This window comes from Chiloscyllium plagiosum, chromosome 15 (assembly GCF_004010195.1).
Source record: "Chiloscyllium plagiosum isolate BGI_BamShark_2017 chromosome 15, ASM401019v2, whole genome shotgun sequence".
NCBI classification, from domain to species: domain Eukaryota; kingdom Metazoa; phylum Chordata; class Chondrichthyes; order Orectolobiformes; family Hemiscylliidae; genus Chiloscyllium; species Chiloscyllium plagiosum.
The window spans coordinates 50,957,733-50,977,991 of record NC_057724.1 but is presented as its reverse complement, the minus strand read 5'-3'; the positions used below and the strand labels follow the sequence as shown (position 1 = coordinate 50,977,991).

At 41.2% G+C, this 20,259-nt stretch overlaps 1 protein-coding gene across 6 annotated transcripts in view; it reads right to left on the bottom strand.

Annotated features, from left to right (window-relative positions):
* tenm1 (teneurin transmembrane protein 1) overlaps positions 1-20,259 on the bottom strand; it is a 2,412,691-nt gene that overhangs the window by 203,332 nt on the left and 2,189,100 nt on the right. For all 6 annotated transcript variants that reach the window (XM_043704862.1, XM_043704861.1, XM_043704865.1 and 3 more), the window contains 3 exons: positions 9,981-10,082; positions 7,602-7,796; positions 3,632-3,832 (listed from right to left, as the gene is read on the bottom strand). In XM_043704862.1, coding sequence (XP_043560797.1) covers positions 3,632-3,832; positions 7,602-7,796; positions 9,981-10,082 — 498 coding nt within the window. The remainder of the gene's footprint in view (positions 1-3,631; positions 3,833-7,601; positions 7,797-9,980; positions 10,083-20,259) is intronic.

Genomic DNA, 20,259 nt, shown 5'->3' with positions numbered 1-20,259 from the left:
ATGACTTAGATGAGGGAGTTGAAGGGTGGGTCAGTAAATTTGCAGATGATACGAAGATAGGTGGAGTTGTGGACAGTGAGGAGGGCTGTGGCAGGTTACAGCAGGATATAGAGAAGCTGCAGAGCTGGGCAGAAAGGTGGCAAATGGGATTCAATGTAGCTAAGTGTGAGGTGATTCACTTTGGGAAGAATAACAAAAAGATGGGGTACTGGGCTAATGGTCGGATACTTGGTAGTGTGGATGAGCAGAGGGATCTTGGTGTCCATGTACACAGATCTCTGAAAGTTGCCACCCAGGTAAATCGTGCGGTGAGGAAGGCATATGGCGTACTGGCTTTTATTGGTAGAGGAATTGAGTTCCGGAGTCCTGAGGTCATGATGCAGTTGTATAAGACTCTGGTGCGGTCGCATCTGGAGTATTGTGTGCAGTTTTGGTCGCCATACTTTAGGAAGGATGTGGAGGCACTGGAACGGGTGCAGAGGAGGTTTACCAGGATGTTGCCTGGTATGGTAGGAAGTTCGTATGAGGAAAGGCTGAGGCACTTGGGGTTGTTTTCATTGGAGAAAAGAAGGTTTAGGGGTGACTTGATGATTAGGGGTTTAGATAGGGTTGACCATGAGAACCTTTTTCCATGTATGGAGTCAGCTATTACGAGGGGGCATAGCTTTAAATTAAGGGGGGGTAGATATAGGACTGAAGTTAGGGGTAGGTTCTTCACTCAGCGAGTCGTAAGTTCATGGAATGCCCTGCCAGTAGCAGTGGTGGACTCTCCCTCTTTATGGGCATTTAAGCGGGCATTGGATAGGTATATGGAGGATAGTGGGTTAGTATAGGTTAGGTGGGCTTGGATCGGCGCAACATCGAGGGCCAAAGGGCCTGTACTGCGCTGTATTCTTCTATGTTCTATGTTCTATGTTCTATTGCCTTTGTCCTTCAAGATGTCAGAGGCAGTGGATTTAGAAAGTGCAAAAGAAATGGGCTCCCATGTGCTGGAAGAGTGTTGTTGAAGGTGCACCTGTCCAGTGGAAGCTACTCATCATCTTCCTGGTTTGTGCCTTGTGGATGGTGGACAGGCTTTGAATGGAGGGGAGGAGTGCTGCTCACTGCAAGATTCCCAGCCCATGATCTATTTCTGTAGCCACCGTATTTGCCTAGCTGGTCCAATTCAGTTTCTGTCAATGGTAATATCCAGGATGTTGAGAGTGGGAGATTCAGCAATGGTAATATACCATTGAATGTCAAAAACCAATCGTTAGATTGTCTCTTGTTGGACTGACACACGTATGACATGCATGCTACTTAAGCAGATTATGCTCTAATTTCATATCCATTTGTTCATATCTTTCTTAAACTTCCTATCTAACATATTCTTAAAAGGTGGCATTACTTCATTAACAAATGCAGTATTACATTGACAGACTTTTAATCTCAGCTTTTTGTTTTATATCTTGGACTCTTCATGTGAACGCACTGGTTACAAAAGCCCAACAATGTGTCTTCTTCCTCAGGCAGCTGAGAAAATTTGGCATGATGGCAAATACCCTTGCCAACTTATATAGGTGTGCCATCGAGAGCATTCTATCTGGATGTATGACTACCTGGTAAGGCAACTGTACCATTCAAGATCGGAGACAGTTACATAGACTGGTGAACTTGGTCTGGACAATCACAAAGGCCAACCTCCCAACTGTAGAATTATTCTACCAGGCCCGCTATCAAGGAAAGGCCACCAGTATCTCAAAGATCCATCCCACCCTGGCAATGCTTTTCTACAACCTCTACCATCGGGGAGAAGGTACAGAAGCCTGAACATATGCACCAGCCGTTTTTGAAACAGTTTCTACCCTACTGTTGTTAGAATACTGAATGCACTCAAACACTTAACGTTCGCCTGTACCTGTGTTTTTGTTTTTGCTGCTGTTTACCTATTATTTACTTATCTATGCTATTTAACTATGTGATCTGCCTGTATTGCTCACAAGACATTGCTTTTCACTGTCAATTTTTCATTGATATTTGTTTGTTTATACAGTTATGACATCAAGGAGCCACGGCAGAAATGAAGTTACTGGGAATGAGGTGAACACTCTCCACAAGCTAGAGTCATATCCAGCAGAAATGAAAATGATGCAGGTCTTGGAAGCTAATCTTATCAGCCCCAGGATATTTCTGCATCAGTTTCTCAGGATAATGTCTCAGTCCCAACGATTTTCAGTTGTTCCATTGATGACCATAAGGTCAGTAGTGGGGATGGTCGTTGATCCTGATACAGGAGCTCCGTAGAACAGAATTATAGAATCATCGAATCCCAAAAATGTGGAACGAGCCCATTTGACCCATCGAGTCTGCACCAACCTCCAACAGCATCTCGCCCAGACCCAGCCCCTTCCCCGTTGTCATAACTCTACACTTACAATAGCTAACCCACTCAGCTGGTATTTCTCTGGTCACTATGGACAATTTAGCATGGCCAATCCACCTAACCTGCACATCTTTGGATTATTACTTTAGGACCATTCACCATGAATCTGTCTTTATACATATGCTGCAAAACTTGCTCATGGCTTAAGCTGATAAGTGGCAAATAATATTCAAGTGGCATGGAATTATCATTGCCTACAAGAGGGAATCTAACTCCTCCCTGAATTTCAACATTATTACCATTATCAGCACCTAGTGAAGAGTATTCAGTGATTAGCATAAACTATCAGCCAGTCAGGAACACTCACATCCCATTCAATAATTTTTTAAAATTTCCACTTTGACCAGCTTCCTTGGAACTTGAATTTTTCTAATTGATTCCTCTCCTTAACTTTCTAACTTTTAACACCTCAGGGCACTTTGTATGTATAGGTGTGAAGCTTTAAATACACTGCAGCATGTAATACAAAGTAAAACAAAGCTGATGAATAACAGTATTTTAATTATAGAGACATGATACAGTTATGGTGGCAAAGCAAACCATCTTACAGTGAATTTAGGACACGGACTGGACTGGACTTAATGCTACTTGTTATAATGGGAACCCGTGGTGTCTGGGTACACTTAATTCATGGGAATCGCCCCATGTCAATCTCTTGCTGACAGCAAAACCTCCACTGATTAAGTTGAAGAGCAAAAGGGACTGTCACGAGATTCCAAGCTGCTAAGAGCAGAACATAAATTCTTAATGAAAGCCAAAGTCTTTGCCTCCAATCCACCCTGCCCACTTTCTCATGCAACATCAACATGGCAATCTCCTCATCAACCCCATTCGCCTCTGGCTGTGGTCCTTTGCTAGTCCTGGACTCCAATGGGCATATTGCCAGCAGCTATACCAATACCTCAGTGGCAATGAGGAGCTGTAGGCCTCTCCAGAGTCCTTGATCCCAGGTAAAATCTATTGCTAAATACTTCAATATCTAATTGGTTCTTAATATGATGGGACTTCTTGAAATGAGACATAATAGGGCTCTCAGCTTGATGGGTAAAGACCCCTATTGCCTGAATTAAATTCCAATTTCTGGTTTTAATTTGCAAATCTCGCTCTCTAAAACTGGTCAAATTTGGATCAGACTAATATGTTGTGCCAATAGAGAAATTCCTGTGATGAATGACAGCTTTAAAAGTAGCAGGCAATATCTGTAATTACCTGTTGAGCAGTCAGGTCCTGTCCAGTTGTGGTCGCAGTTACAGGTGTTTGTTTCTGGCATTAGGGTCCCATGGCCTGAGCATTGCTCATGACAAACAGCTGCTGGGACTTCACATTTAAGTCCTCCCCAGCCAACAGCACAGTGACATATACTCTGTACACAGACACCATGTCCTGAACATGTCGGATCCAAGCAGTCTTCTAAAGAAAAAGAAAATAATAACAGTTTAAATAAAAGTAAACAGCAATTATGCTGCAAAAGTTAACTGTACTTAAAAAATATTAAGTAAATTCATTAAATTGTTCACTTTAATGTAAGAGCTTTATTTTGCTTAGCAACACTCCATTAAAGTCACTGATTACTAGTTCCCCATATTTATACAACCAACTCACATCCTACTAACTCTTAATTCATTTATCCATCACCTCTTCCCTCATATCTCAGCCTTTCCTTCCCACCAGGTGATAACAGATTACACTTTTTAGATAAATCAATCTATAATAATATCAAAAATAAACAAAACATCTGATCAAAGTTTGTGCGAAGAGTTTTACCAATTTTTTACATCTGATTTTACCAATTATGTTCCTTCTTTTTATTTGCATGTTGAAGTTCCAAGTATTTTATTCCAATATGTCCAACGATTTCTTCGAATGTTTAAGAACACGTTTTTCCCTTGTATCAAAACAAAAACCCTCTGGTATATAAGAATTATAACTCATTCTATTCATTGAGTTGAAAATGGAATTTTCACAAATATATATAAACTGATGTGAGCAAATTATTTTCAAATAATTGGGAACAACTTTAATAATAAGAATAATAAGGATCATTTTTAGATCAATTGTTGTATGTTAATGTTTCATTAGGAAACTAATTATCCTTTAATATTTAAAATTTTGTAAGGCATTTTATTAATTCAATCCAGGAATGTGATTTTGTGGGTCAGCTTCCAGAACAGTTATTCTTAAACCAACATGAATGTCTGTAGAAACTTAATCTTTTGGATGTAGATTATACTTGAAATAATAATGCTAGTTGTGTCAATTTCAATGGATTGGGCTGGTAAAATGCAGAAATGAACTCAACTGTGTGTTGTGATGCAGTGTATAGTGCTTATTCTATCAGGTACATATTGCAGCCTCAGTGATAGAAATGCACCTATTACTACAATAGTATGAACGTTAAAAAAAATCTATATAATTCACAATCAGCTGAGGTCCATTTATTCCCAAAACATGCACTTTTTTTGTTACAGGAGAGTTGGTATGACTTCAACTCACATAAATTATGAATACTGCAGGCTGTTCTTATAGCCGACATGCAGACGAGATTTCCAACCTACTGGTCTATCAGAACTTAAACCATTATAACAAATCAATGCTGAAAACATTTTATATAACCAAGAGTATTTACTAAATAGGACAGATGTCATTCATAAATAAAGACTTACAAAATGGTTTTTGAGTATTTTTCAAGTAGTTCATTCTTATTAGTTAATGCAGTTAGTCTACTTGCTGAAACACGCAACAGTTTTCAGATAATTGCAATAAAATTGCAGAAGATTATAATGCAGTATCTTATCCTTATGAAAACAGACCAGAAAGCAACATATTGCTGCCAAGTAGGCTCCTGGGGTTGGGCCAGTAGTCTGTTTTAGTGGGTTGAAGCACTGAGTGCTTGATTCACTAACGCATGCAACGGAAACTTCTGCTCTTGTCTTGGAGACTGTGGAACACTCAATCATTTTGCACAACACTTGAAAGGTAACAAAATGGCGGTTATATTAAACCTGAAGTTGAAAGCTTGTAGTTACAAAGTAGCCAGGCACTTATTTCACACTGCTTAATTTTCATCAACAACCAAAGATACCTTTGCAAATGTTGATATCTAAGTCAGAACTATGCATCAATGGCAACCATTGACCCTTTGTTAGGAAGAAAGAGCTGACAGCTCGGAATGAGAACTTTCCCCTCATCCCATCTGATGGCATTTTCCCCAACTAAATAAGGCTTGGCCCAAGTTGATTTGTGATTTAAAGTACATTATTCAAATTAAGGAATAAGACATTTTAAATCACTCTATGGATTGACTTTCAAGCACTCCTATAATTCTCTAAATTTTCTGGTCTGCTGATTCTACTCTTGATGCTACCTTCCTCGTTACAAAATTCCCTCAAGTGCCAGGTTCCCAAAGTTAACCAAAGAAAATGGTATTGAAAATAAGACTTGTTGAAAACCTTAGTGAAAAGATCAGTGATTTTGGTCCGCTGAGAAACCAGCAAGAGTGATATCATGCTGGAGATTTCATGTTTTCAGTACAAATTCTTGCATCTGCAATAAATTGCTCCTAAACAGTGAATTCATGACATTATCAACCAACAATAATACCATCATTCAAACATGGCAAGAATGATTTCCTTCAGTTTTTTTTCAAAACTGATAAATCAATAATCCTGTGTTTGGAGATTGAGAGATTTTGGCTCCAGTGTTCAGCACCCAGCTCAGTCATAATGTCTTCCATTGAAGAGAAGGAAATATATTTCACTGCTGCCTCACAGTGCCATGGAACTGGGTTCAATTCCCGCCTTGGGCAACTGTCTGTGTGGAGTTTGCACATTCTCCCCAGGTTTGCGTCGGTTTCCTCCCACAGTCCAAAGATGTGCAGGTTAGGTGAATTGGCCATCCTTAATTGCCCGTAATGTTAGGTGTAGGGGAATGGGTCTAGGCGGGTTGCTCTTTGGAGGGTTGGTGTGGACTTGTTGGGCCGAAGGGCCTGTTTCCACACTGTAGGTAATCTAATCTAATCAGAAAATGCCCTTATTCACAGTGCTATGAAACAGAATATAAACTGAACTAATAAAGTGAAAGGATTATCAATTTCAGATTGTGCTGCAGGATTAGAAATGCCACTGAAACCATTCAGGCTGGAAAGTTAAAAAAAGTAACCTTCATGTGACATTCTGTTGTTTACATTGTTGATGATGTCTCATATATTGCTCAGAAGGATATGTGTGTCTAATGACTAGGTACATACATATGGCTGTTTTTAAAATGAATCATGGAATGTGGATGTCATTAGCTGGACCAGTAGTTATTTTCCATTTCCAGTTCCCCTTAAATCACTGTAAATCCAGTTTGCATAGGGACACCAACAATACCATTGGGAGTGGGAGCTCCAGGATTGTGCCTCAGCTATTTTGTTCAGACAAAGGACATGATCCAGCAAAGCACTTTGATGATGTTGTGGAAGTTAAATAGTTAAGTTGCAGGTATCAGAGTGGCACAAGCAAAGGTCAAACTTCTAAGGAGTGAAGAATCAAATAAAACAAAATAAAATGTAGAAAAATAGGAGGCAAATAATAAATAATACACAGCAATGACTCTGATCTACAATCAGACAATGCTACAAGTACTCAGCACGTCTGCAGCATCTTTGAGAGAGAAATAGATTTGACTGTATCTGCCAATGACCTTTGATAGGATCTCTGATAATATGACTTGGAAGCCATCCAAACTATGATAATTGCCCATTTAGAGGCCTCAACCAGACCTTGTGAGCTCAAACCGCCTGATGTCTCCTCCATTGCTTGTAAAATCATTGTGGGGCCAGGCATGCCTCTAATTTGTGAGCTTACTCAGCTGCTTTTACACCTGTATTGGCAAGTGGAATTCAGTCCCAGAACTGGAGTCTCTGGTAAATTTCCCATGCCCAGCAGGTCAAACCAGTATGAATTCTGAGTCAATGTTGTAACATAGATTAATCAGGATTGTTTCCCAATGAATTTAGGGGGTTGGGCAAAAATACTGCAATGTTCTACCATGCCAACACACCAAATTATTCACCTTAAGTCGCATTTTGCACAGGTATAATTTCTACTGAACATAAAGTTGCATCGCTGCTGTGCTTCTTAACATTCATAACATTGAATAGATTTAACAGAATGCAAAATATTCTAGTTGGACCAACCTTCCTCACAACTTTCACCTCGATAGCCAGGAACACAAATGCAAACTCCTGCAACACATGTTCCATGGCCATGGCACGTTGGATCAATACATTGATCTCCTGGTACATCACACTCTGGCCCTTTCCAGTCACTGTGGCACAAGCAGTGGCCTTTTTCATATTGACCGTTTGCACTGCAGAGGACAGGGCAGGAGTCTGCAAATGGATAGAAACAATATATTAGTTCCAACACAGGACTTCAAAGCCCACTCTTGCACATTTCACATTTTCTGAATTATGCAGAAAGTTTATTTCAATATAAATAGGACTAACGTTGCGCTTTTTCATGACAATGCTAATATTTCTTTAGCATTTGATCATTAATGGACATATCTCTGTCATGATTCAATAAAAATGATGCAAGATTGCATAGCAACACACCAGAGTGTTGTCACAGGCCTTGTATCTGGCAGTGCTGAAGAAAGTCAAAGAGTGCAATATATTTTGACATTTTTCAAAGCTAATTTTTAAGTTCAATTTTTAAAACCAACTCATTGCCAGTTTGCAGTTCCAGAAGAGTCTGCCACCTGCCAATAACTTCACCGAGTCAATTGTATTAAAGGGCTTAGGCTCTTGATTTTGGAGTCAGGAGCAAAACTCTGGATAAGTTCAAGTAAATGAACAAAGAAGATGGGATCAAATTTAGAACTGGTCTGAACTACTGAGACTTTAGAGAGTCTATTGCTGACTAAGCTGAAAGTGAATGAGGGAAAGTGAACACGTTCCCTTTTCCTAAAATGGAAGATATATTACAGGGATCTCTATAACGCCACCAATTAGCTCAAAGTCAAACTACAAGGGAAGCATGTAATTGGAATATGTTCACTTAAAATGAGCATGTTCACTTTGAAACACATCAGCAATTCTCTCTTTGGTGTCTGAAGTCAATTATTTGGAAATCAAACTGAGTTCCATGCCAACAGCTTGCTCACATCAGTGAAACAAGGACAACAAACAATTAAGAAAATTCTTCAGAGGAAGGTACTTTGGTGTCCCCATAAGAATAAACTATGAATCAAAATCCAAATTCTACATAATTATAGTTGAACAGGTCAAATACTGGATCAGTGAAATTGGCCCATATTCTATATCGTATTTGGATTGAATTTACTCTCTTTGAAACTAAATAACCACAACATATAGAGATAATAGGGCAGAACCTTGCTCCCATAGCTGCCTATAATTGAGCCTGGAATGGGTAAAATTAGACCAGAGAGGCCAGAATATTAATTTTACTCCTCCATCCCTGACCAATATCATCTTTCTATAGTTAGGAAACATGGGGATGGGCAGGGAGTTGTCAGGGGCAGGGTATGGATTGTGGGTAGATATGATAAAGATGGAGGAGAAGTATGATCTTCATACAGCATATTATTTTCATCATGATAGGAAGGTTTTGGAAACTTATGGGATCCCACCAGCTGGTCAGCTTCTGAACTTTGTGAAGGGATGGGGTGCTATTTGCATCTGAGGAGTTGAGAACCTCTCGGCAGGTTGATTTTAGAGAACTTGCCAATGTCCCCATGCTACCACCATGTTCCCTTATATTCTCTCTGCCCCAAAGTCAACCATAGCCACATTATGGTTACAAGGTCCTATACAGTCATAATATTTATGAATAAAGCTTTAATTCTAATTACATATCTTAATATTACACAAATAAGTAGTTTGGCATTTGAAAAATTGTACCAAAGAAAGAAAAAATACAATGCTACAAAAATGTCAGTCAAGAATAAAGCATTCACCTTCAATCTGTGTCAAGATTACCTATAGGACTGTATCTATTAGTCAGTCCTGAAGTTCAGCCATGCGTTCCTAATGATGCCATTTTGCAAGTGGATTGACAAAAGATGTTTGACTGAAGGTCTGTTATCTGTTTGCCCAGGTGGCCTCATTTCAAATACTTGGATGAGTTCTAAGAATGAGTAAAGGGCTCAGCTAAGTATAGGGCTGGTTACACAGCATGATGGGAGGCACTTTCATTGTTCAATTGACAACTTTAGAAGTTGTAACATACTTATCCTGGTTTGACATTTTTATTTAAATGTCTTTTTTTTAAATTAAGATTAATAATAGCACAGGAGGCAAGCAAAGGACATGGGGATAAAGGAATGGATATGGAAGGGACATAATTGATATGAAGGTTCATGGGGGGTGCAGAGGGGTTATGTAGAAATCTGGAAAAACAGTGGGTGACAAGGGGGGTGGGTGAGGGCTAGGAGTCTCTACTAACCATGTGGCTGATGGAGAAAATGTTTGAACGATAAAAAGTGAGTCTGATGTCACAGAATACTACAACACAATTATGTTTGCCAGACTACTTGTTACAATTGGCTTTACCTCGTGCACAGTCAGGGCCAAGAAATCCTGGAAAACAGTGACAGTGGCCAGAGATACATTCGCCATTTCCGTTACAATTAGTAGAACATTCATCCATTGATTCTACAAGTAATGACAAAATTGAATAAATATTTTTCAAATAACTTCGCACATGATTCCAATTTCTTATTCTCTCAGAAACAAGATTTAATAATGACAAATAGATTTGAGTAACATTTACTATGGTATATCTCTGATATAACAACATCCCAAAAGATTGTATTTAAACTAAGACTGATCAAGAGAATCCTTTGGAAGGATTCTTTTTCCTGGATATCCCTGCACAGAATGGGTCGTATGTCAAAACTTCTTCTGCACTATGTATTCACATGCCACACCAAATTCAAAAAAACACTTCAGGTAACCCACCCTGAATGATCTAATAACCATTCATCCTTCTAGTTTCCTCTTTCCTATTAGAACATATGTTCTATAAGTAACTTACTAGAGACTGGTCAGGGTACAATTTCAGGTAAAATATACAAAAGATTACAAAATATAGATAACAAGAGAGATATAGCATTGTTCATTAATGACTAAGGAATTAAGTCATCTCAAAAATTATTAAAGCATTCAGCAGCAGAGAACTGACGCAATTTAGATTCAGCTTGCTCAAGCTATTGGTCCAAAATTGGAAATAAGCAGTCAAATGAGTAGAGGGAAGAGAAGGGGAGTCAGTCAACCTGACCTCATGTCATTGTTCCAGTCAGTACAGACTTCCAACTGCAAAACTGTTCCCAAAGAAGAAGCACAAGATCTATGTTTTATAGGGGATTTGAGAAAAAATCTTTTCACCCAGAGGTTCATGGGAGTCTGGGAATGCACTGCCAAAGAGAGCACTTGAAGTGTCATAACATTCAAGGCTATGGGATTGGAGCAGAAAAGTGGCAGTACAGAATCGATGGGCTGAGAACCTCTTCTGGACTGTATGAAGTTATGTTAACTCAGTGGAAGAGACTCATTGATTGATGTGATATTTACTGATTCGAAATAAGGTTTTAAACTAAATAACAGGAGGAGGGGATGGCTTCAATTACATGAAAAATCAGAAAATCAAAGGTAAAGGAGCAGATAGGACAGCTAATAGTGATAGGGTTAATTATTGTCAGCTAATAAAAGGAAGGGACTGAATGTGTGAACGTCATACTGAGGAACCATAACAATCGAGGGAAACTCGCTAATAGAGCAAAATTAAAGGTTTTGTATCTTAATGTATGAAACACTTGCAATAAGATCGACAAACTGACATCGCAAATCAAGGCAAATCAAGGTCACAAGGACTTAGAGTCATAGAGATTTACAGCATGGAAACAGACCCTTCGGTTCAACTCGTCCATGCTGACCAGATATCCCAATCTAGTCTAGTCCCACTTGCCAGTACCTGGCCCATATCCCTCCAAACCCTTCCTATTCATACACCCATCAGATGCCTTTTAAATATTGTAATTGTGCCAGCCTCCACCATTTCCTCTGGCAGCTCATTCTATACATGTACCACCCTCTACATGAGAAAGTTACCCCTTAGGTCCCTTCTTATATCTTTCCCCTCTCACCCTAAAACTATGCCCTCCAGTTCTGGACTCCCCCATTCCAGGGAAAAGACTTTGTCTATTTACCCTATCCATGCCCTTCATGATTTTATAAACCTCTATAAGGTCATCCCTCAGCCTCTGACGCTCCAGGGAAAACAGCCGCAGTCTATTCAGCCTCTCCCTATAGCTCAAATCCTCCAACCCTGGCAACATCCTTGTCAATCTTTTCTGAACCCTTTCAAGTTTCACAACATCTTTCCGATGGGAAGGAGACCAGAATTGTACACAATATTCCAAAAGTGGCCTAACCAATGTCCTGTACAGCCGCAATATGACCTCCCAAATCCTATACTCAATACTCTGACCGATAAAGGAAAGCATACCAAACACCTTCTTCATGATCCTATCTACCTGTGACTCTACTTTCAAGGAGTTATGAACCTGCACTCCAAGGTCTCTTTGTTCAGCAACACTCCCCAGGACCTTACCATTAAGTGTATATGTCCTGCTAAAATTTGTTTTCCCAAAATGCAACGTCACATTTATCTAAATTAAACTCCATCTGCCACTCCTTGGCCCATTGGCCGATCTGATCAAGATCCTGTTGTAGTCAGAGGTAACCTTCTTGGGTGTTCACTGCACCTCCAATTTTGGTGTTATCTACAAACTTACTACCTGCACCTCTTATGCTCACTTGCAAATCATTGACATAAATGATGAAAGTGGTGGACCCAGCACCAATCCTTGTGGCACTCCACTGGTCATAGGCCTCCAGTCTCAAAAACAACCCTCGACCCTCGATCTTCTACCTACGAGACAGGTCTGTATCTAAATGGCTAGTTATCCTTGTATTCCATGAGATTGAACCTTGCTAACCAGACTCCCATGGGGAACCTTGTTGAATGCCTTACTGAAATCCATATAGATCACATCCATCACTCTGCCTCATCAATCCTCTTTGTTACTTCTTCAAAACACTCAATCAAGTTTGTGAGACACGATTTCCCATGCAAAAAGCCATGTTGACTATCCCTAATCAGTCTTTGCCTTTCCAAATACATGTTCATCCTGTCCCTCAGGATTCCCTCCAACAACTTGTCCACCACTGATGTCAGGCTCATTGGTCTATAGTTCCTTGGCTTGTCCTTATCACCTTTCTTAAACAGTGACATCACGTTAGCCAACCTCCAGTCTTCTGGCACCTTACCTGTGACTATCGATGATACAGATATCTCAGCAAGGGGCACAGCAACTAGTTCCCTAGCTTCCCATAGAGTTCTAGGATACACCTGACCAATTCCTGAGGATTTATCCAATTTTATGCATTTCAAGACATCCAGCACTTTCTCCTGTGTAATATGGAAATTTTTCAAGATGTCACCATCTATATCCCTACACTCTATATCTTCCATGTCCTTCACCACAAACTCAGACAAATTAAAGGGGAGGAGGGCTCAGGGGAAGTTATTTAATCTCCCAGAACAAGTCCCGCATTAAAAGGGATTTACCTCGGGAGTCGGGCCTCCATTTGCCGAGAGGAGCGAGGGAGGAGAGAAGGACCTCTGGGAAGTCATATATTTGTGTGGTTGCGTTACCCAAAACACTATTCGGGTTGTGTCTGCCACCCATCCTCCTCCTCTAACCAAAAAAAAGGACCTGTGCGCCAGATTGATAAGGTAATGAGTTTGTTTTATTCCTTATTTTTTCAACAGTCTCTTTGGGAATTTAGAATATGGGAATGGAGGTTAGGGCAGTTGAATGTTCCTCCTGCAGAATGTGGGAGGTAAGGGTCACCACTAGTATCCCTGCTGACTACATATGTGGGAAGTGCACCCAACTCCAGCTCCTCGAAAACTACGTTAGGGAACTGGAGCTGGAGCTGGATGAACTTCGGATCATTTGGGAGGCAGAGGGGGTTACTGAGAGGAGTTACAGGAGGTAGTCACTACTAAGGTACAAGAAAAAGGCAAATGGGTTACAGTCAAGGGAAGGAAAGGGAACCGGCAGGCAGTGCAGAGATCCCCTATGACCATTCCCCTCAACAATAAGTATACCATTTTGGATACTGTTGGGGGGGGGGGGGGAAACGACTTACCAGGGAAAAGCAGTGGGGTACAGGGCTCTGGCACAGAGTCTGTCCCTGCTGCTCAGAAGGGAAAGGGGAAGAGGAGCAGAGCAGTAGTCATTGGGGACTCCATAGTTAGGGGGACAGATAGGAGGTTCTGTGGGGACAAGAGAGACTCACGGTTGGTGTGTTGTCTCCCAGGTGCCAGGGTTTGTGATGTCTCTGATCGTGTGTTTGGGATCCTTAAGGGGGAGGGGGAGCAGCCCCATGTCATGGTCCACATAGGCACCAATGACATAGGTAGGAAGAGAGATGGGGATTTAAGGCAGAAATTCAGGGAGCTCGGATGGAAGCTTAGAGCTAGGACAAACAGAGTTGTTGTCTCTGGTTTGTTGCCCGTGCCATGTGCTAGTGAGGCAAGGAATAGAGAGAGAGGAGTTGAACACGTGGCTACAGGAATGGTGCAGGAGGGAGGGATTTGGATTCTTGGATAATTGGGGCTCTTTCTGGGGTAGATGGTACCTCTACAAGCAGGATGGTATTCATCTGAACCAGAGGGGTACCAATATCCTGGGGGGGGGGGGGAGGGGGGGGGGGGGGGATATTCACCAAGGCTATTGGGGTGGGTTTAAACTAATCCAGCAGGGGAATGGGAACCAAAATTGTAGTTAGAGTATAGTAAAGGTTGAGAGTAGGGAGGTCCAAAATCAAGTTTCAGGCACGCAAGATGGCACTGGCAAGCAAGGAGTTGGTTTGAGATGTGTCTACTTCAATGCCAGGAACATCCGGAATAAGGTGGGTGAACTTGCAGCATGGGTTGGTACCTGGGATTTCGATGTTGTGGCCATTTCGGAGACATGGATAGAGCAGGGACATGAATGGTTGTTGCAGGTTCCAGGATTTAGATGTTTCAGTAAGAACAGAGAATATGGTAAAAGAGGGGGGAGGTATGGCATTGTTGGTCAAGGACAGTATTACAGTTGCAGAAAGGATGTTTGGGGACTCGTCAACTGAGGTAGTATGGGCTGAAGTTAGAAACAGGAAAGGAGAGGTCACCCTATTGGGAGTTTTCTACAGACCTCCGAATAGTTCCAGAGATGTAGAGGAAAGGATAGCAAAGATGATTCTTGATAGGAGTGAGAGAGACAGGGTAGTTGTCATGGGGTCTTCAACTTTCCAAATATTGACTGGGCACACTATAGTACGAGTACTATAAATGGGTCAGTTTTTTGTCCAGTATGTAGACAGGCCAACAAGGGGCGAAGCCACATTAAATTTGGTACTGGGTAATGAGCCCAGCAAGGTGTTGGACTTGGAAGTAGGTGAGCACTTTGGTGATAGCGATCACAATTCTGTTATCTTTACTTTAGTGATAGAAAAGGATAGGTGTATTACACTGGGCATGAGTTACAGCTGGGGGAAAGGCAATTACGATGCGATTAGACAAGATTTAGGAGGCATAGGATGGGGAAGGAAACTGCAGGGGATAGGCACATTAGAAATGTGGAGCTTATTCAAAGAAAAGCTACTGTGTGTCCTAGATAAGTATGTACCTGTCAGGCAGGGAGGAAGCTGTAGAGCGCGGGAGCCGTGGTTTACGAAGGAAGTGGAATCCCTGGTCAAGAGGAAGAAGGCGGCTTATGTTAGGATGAGATGTGAAGGCTCAGTTAGGGCGCTTGAGGGTTACAAGGTAGCCAGGAAAGACCTAAAGAGAGAGCTCAGAAGAGCAAGGAGGAGACATGAGAAGTGGTTGGCGGATAGGATCAGGGTAAACCCTAAGGCTTTCTATAGGTATTTAAGGAATAAAAGAATGACAAGAGTAAGATTAGGGCCAATCAAGGATAGTAGTGGGAAGTTGTGTGTCGAGTTAGAGGAGATAGGGGAAGCACTAAATGAATATTTTTCAACAGTATTCACTCTAGAAAATGACAATGTTGTCGAGGAGATTACTGAGATACAGGCTACTAGACTAGGTGTGATTGAGGTTCACAAAGAAGAGGTATTAGATATACTGCAGAGTGTGAAAATAGATAAGTCCCCTGGGCCGGATGGGATTTATCCTAGGATCCTCTGGGAAGCCAGGGAGGAGATTGCTGAGCCTTTGGCATTGATCTTTAAATCGTCATTGTCTACAGGAATAGTGCCAGAAGACTGGAGTATAGCAAATGTGGTTCCCCTGTTCAAGAAGGGGAGTAGAGACAATTCTGGTAATTATAGACCAGTGAGATTTACTTCAGTTGTTGGTAAAGTACTGGAAAAGGTTACAAGAGATAGGATTTATAATCATCTAGAAAAGAGTAATTTGATTAGGGATAGTCAGCATAGTTTTGTGAAGGGTAGGTCGTGCCTCACAAACCTTATTGAGTTCTTTGAGAAGGTGACCAAACAGGTACATGAGAGTAAACCGATTGATGTGGTGTATATGGATTTCAGCAAGGAGTTCGACAAGGTTCCCCACAGTAGGCTATTGTACAAAATGTGGAGGAATGGGATTGTGGGAGATATAGCAGTTTGGATCAGTATTTGGCTTGCTGAAAGAAGACAGACGGTAGTGGTTGATGGGAAATGTTCATCTTGGAGTCCAGTTACTAGTGGTGCACCGCAAGGGTCAGTGTTGGGTCCACTGCTGTTCGTCATTTTTATAAATGACCTGGATGAGGGCGTAGAAGGATGGGTTTGTAAATTTGCAGACGACACTAAGGTCAGTGGAGTTGTGGATAGTGACGAAGGATATTGTAGGTTACAGAGAGACATAGATAAGCTGCAGAGCTGGGCTGAGAGGTGGCAAATGGAGTTTAATGCGGACAAGTGTGAGGTGATTCACTTTGGTTGGAGTAACCGGAATGCAAAGTACTGGGCTAATGGTAAGATTCTTGGTAGTGTAGATGAGCAGAGAGATCTCGGTGTCCAGGTACACAGATCCTTGAAAGTTGCCACCCAGGTTGATAGGGTTGTTAAGAAAGCATACAGTAATTTAGCTTTTATTAATAGAGGGATCGAGTCCTGGAACCATGAGGTTTTGCAGCAGCTGTACAAAACTCTAGTGCAGTCGCACTTGGAGTATTGTGTACAGTTCTGGTCACCGCATTATAAGAAGGATGTGGAAGGTTTGGAAAGGGTGCAGAGGAGATTTACTAAGATGTTGCCTGGTATGGAGGGAAGGTCTTACGAGGAAAGGTCTTATGAGGGACTTGCGGCTGTTTTCGTTCGAGAGAAGAAGGTTGAGAGGTGACTTAATAGAGACATATAAGATTTTTCAGAGGGTTAGATAAGGTGGACAGGGAGAGCCTTTTTCCAAGTATGGTGACAGCGAGCACGAGGGTTCATAGCTTTAAATTGAGGGGTGATAGATATAGGACAGATGTCAGAGGTAGTTTCTTTACTCAGAGAGTAGTAAGGGTATGGAATGCTTTGCCTGCAACGGTAGTAGATTAGCCAACTTTAAGTACATTTAAGTCATCATTGGACAAGCATATGGACGTACATGGAATAGTGTAGGTTAGATGGGCTTCAGATTATTGTGCCAACCTGTCATACCATCGAGGGCCGAAGGGCCTGTAATGCGCTGTAATGTTCTATGTTCTAGTAGAACAGAAGGAAGGAAACATTCTGGAATCTAACTTGAGGCATAGCAGATAAGGGGACAACTGTGAGAAGGTGAGGACTTGCTCAACACAGGATTGAGGGTGTTGTACTTAAATGCACATAGTGTACAAAACAAGTTAAATGAGCTTAGAGCACAGATTGAAACTGGCAGATGAGATATTGTGGGTATTATGGAGACATGGCTGCAAGGGGAGCAGGGATTACATAAAAACAAAAGAAAGAACATACAATGTGGTGACGATTAGTGGGAAGTCAGAGGATTGGGAAGTCCAAAATCAGCAGAGGACAACTAAAAAAGCAACAAGGGGGATGAATACGAATTTTTAGGGTGAACTAGCAATGTGAAAGTTATGCAATATGAAAGAGGATTGCCAGAGTTTGTTTTAGATTTGTAAAAGGCAAAGGAGAGGCAAGAGTGGATAATGAAATGCTAAACATGAGGCTGGAGAAGTAGTAATGGGGAACACAGAAATGGTGGAGGAACTGAATAAGCATTTTGCATCAGTCTTGATGGTCAAATTAGCATACCTGAACTTCAGGGGGCAGAGTTGAGAGCCATGGCCATTACAAATGTTATAAAGTTGAAGGCGTGTACATTACTTTTAATTGAGAGTGAAAGCTGTTTTGCAGTGAGAGCTTACAATCATCTGTCATGTGACTAATTAGCAGTCCCAGAGTGTACTGGAAAATTGAAAATAAATAATATTTGGTTGTGAAATAGATATCTGAGTTTTGGTTGCTGTTTTGACAACAATTCGAATTTAACAATCAGTTTAAATTATGCCTCAGGATACAAAATCCCAATCACGTTTGAATTTATTGTTTTTGCCAACCTTGAACCAATGAGATGATCCGATGTTTGGGGTACAAAAAAACCCAGACATTTTGAAAGTCAAACAGAGAATAAACATTGCCATCCAAAACGCTCTGTATCAAAAAGGTGCCTTTTTCATATGAAACATCTTTGCAGTCAAAGACAAAAGACAATCCAGGGAGATCTTCAGCAGAAAGAAGGAGGACACTGGGGATGATGGGTGCTATGTGGTTTTGAAATTGAATTGATGTAATTTTAATAAGAGTTTTTATTGGAACAGTATATTTTTATAGAGTTGGAGGCAGATAACAAGCAGTTAAGAGAAATGGGGGTTTAGAGTTGTGAATAGTTATTGTTTAACGTTCACTTTTAGAGTTAAGGAATAAATTGATAATACTTTTCTTTAAATAGTGAAATTTGGGAGTTGTTCGTCACTCATTCTTTAACAGACAATGAGGCGAGGTGAATTGTCTGGATGTTTGGTTTAATTAGCAGGAGGGTTAGCCGCTGTGTCGTAACGGTTCAGACTAAGGAGAATGTGCTGTGGACGTTGAAAGGCCTGAAGGTGATAAATCACCTGGACCAGATGGACTACACCCCAAAGCTCTGAAAGAGATAGCTGAGGACATTGTTGAGACATTAGTAATGATCTTTCAGGAATCACTAGAGTTGGGGAGGGTTCCAAAGGACTGGAAAATGGCAAATGCAACACCCCAGTTTAAGAAGGGAGAGAGGCAGAATATGGGAAATCATACGCTGGTTAGTCTGACCTTGGTCTTTAGTAAGATTTTAAGAGCCCATCATTCAGGTTGAGGTTGCAGCATATTTGGAAGCGCATGTTAAAATAGGGCAGAGTCAGAACTCAAAGGTGAGGCCATGCATGACAAATCTATTAGAATTCGTTGAGGTGTTAACAAGCAAATGATTAAAGGAGAGCCAGTGAATGTGATCCATTTAGATTTCCAGAGGCCTTTGACAAAGTGACAAACAGAAGGCTGATATATAAGTCAAGAGCTATGGTGTCAGGGGGAAGGTACAGGCATGGATAGAAGATTGACTGATGAGCAGAAGACAGAGAGGAAGACAAAGAAGTATTTTTCAGAAAGGCAGCTGCTGGCTAGTGGAGTTCTGCAGGGATCAGTGTTAGAACCATAATCATTCACATTAACATTAACAATCTGGACAAAGAAACAGAAGAGATTGTTGGTAGGTTTGCAGATGACTTCAAAATTAGTGTAGGGATAAGTCATGTTGAGAAAGCTAGGAGGCTGCAGAAGAACTTAGACAGGCTCACAAAGTGGACAAAGAAGTGGCAGATGGAACACTGTGCAAAAGTGTGAGATTATGCATTTGGGTAGGAAGAATAGAGACATAGCCTATTTTCTAAATTGGAAAAGTCTTTGGAAATCTGAAACACAACAGACTTCAGGAGTCCTAGTTTAGGCTTCTCTTAAGGATAACATACAGGTAAAATTGGCAGTCAGCAAGGCAAATACAATGTTAGCATTTATTTCGAGGGTGAGAATACAAGAGCATGGATGTACTCCTGAGACTGTTTAAGGCTTTGGTCAGAATATGTTTGAAATACTGTGAATAGTTTTGGACCCCATTTCTAAGCAAGCTTCTGCTGGCATAGGAGGAGGTCCAGTGGAGGTTTACAAGAACGATCTTGGGGACAAAAGGACTGCCATACGAGGAGTGGTTGAGGACGCTCGGCGTACTCGATGAATGAGGGGGGAATCTGACTGAAACTTACAGGATACTGAGAGACCTAGCCACAGTGGACATGGAGAAGGTGTTTCTACTAGTAGGACAGACTAGGACACGATTGATAGGTCAACCATTTGGAACTGAGATGAGGAGGAATTTCTTAAGCTACAGGGTGGTGAATCTTTGGAACTCATTACCACAGAAGGCTGTGGAGGCCAAGTCATTGAGGATACTTAAGACAGAGAGAGAGAGGTTCCTGCATAGTAAGAAAATCAATGGTTACTGGGAAAAGGCGAGAGATTGGGGTTAAAAAAGATAAGTCCCCTGGGCCTGATGGCATTTATCCTAGGATTCTCTGGGAAGCAAGGGAGGAGATTGCAGAGCCATTGGCCTTGATTTTTATGTCCTCGTTGTCTACAGGAATAGTGCCAGAAGACTGGAGGATAGCAAATGTGGTTCCCTTGTTCAAGAAGGGGAGTAGGGATAACCCTAGTAACTATAGGCCGGCGAGTC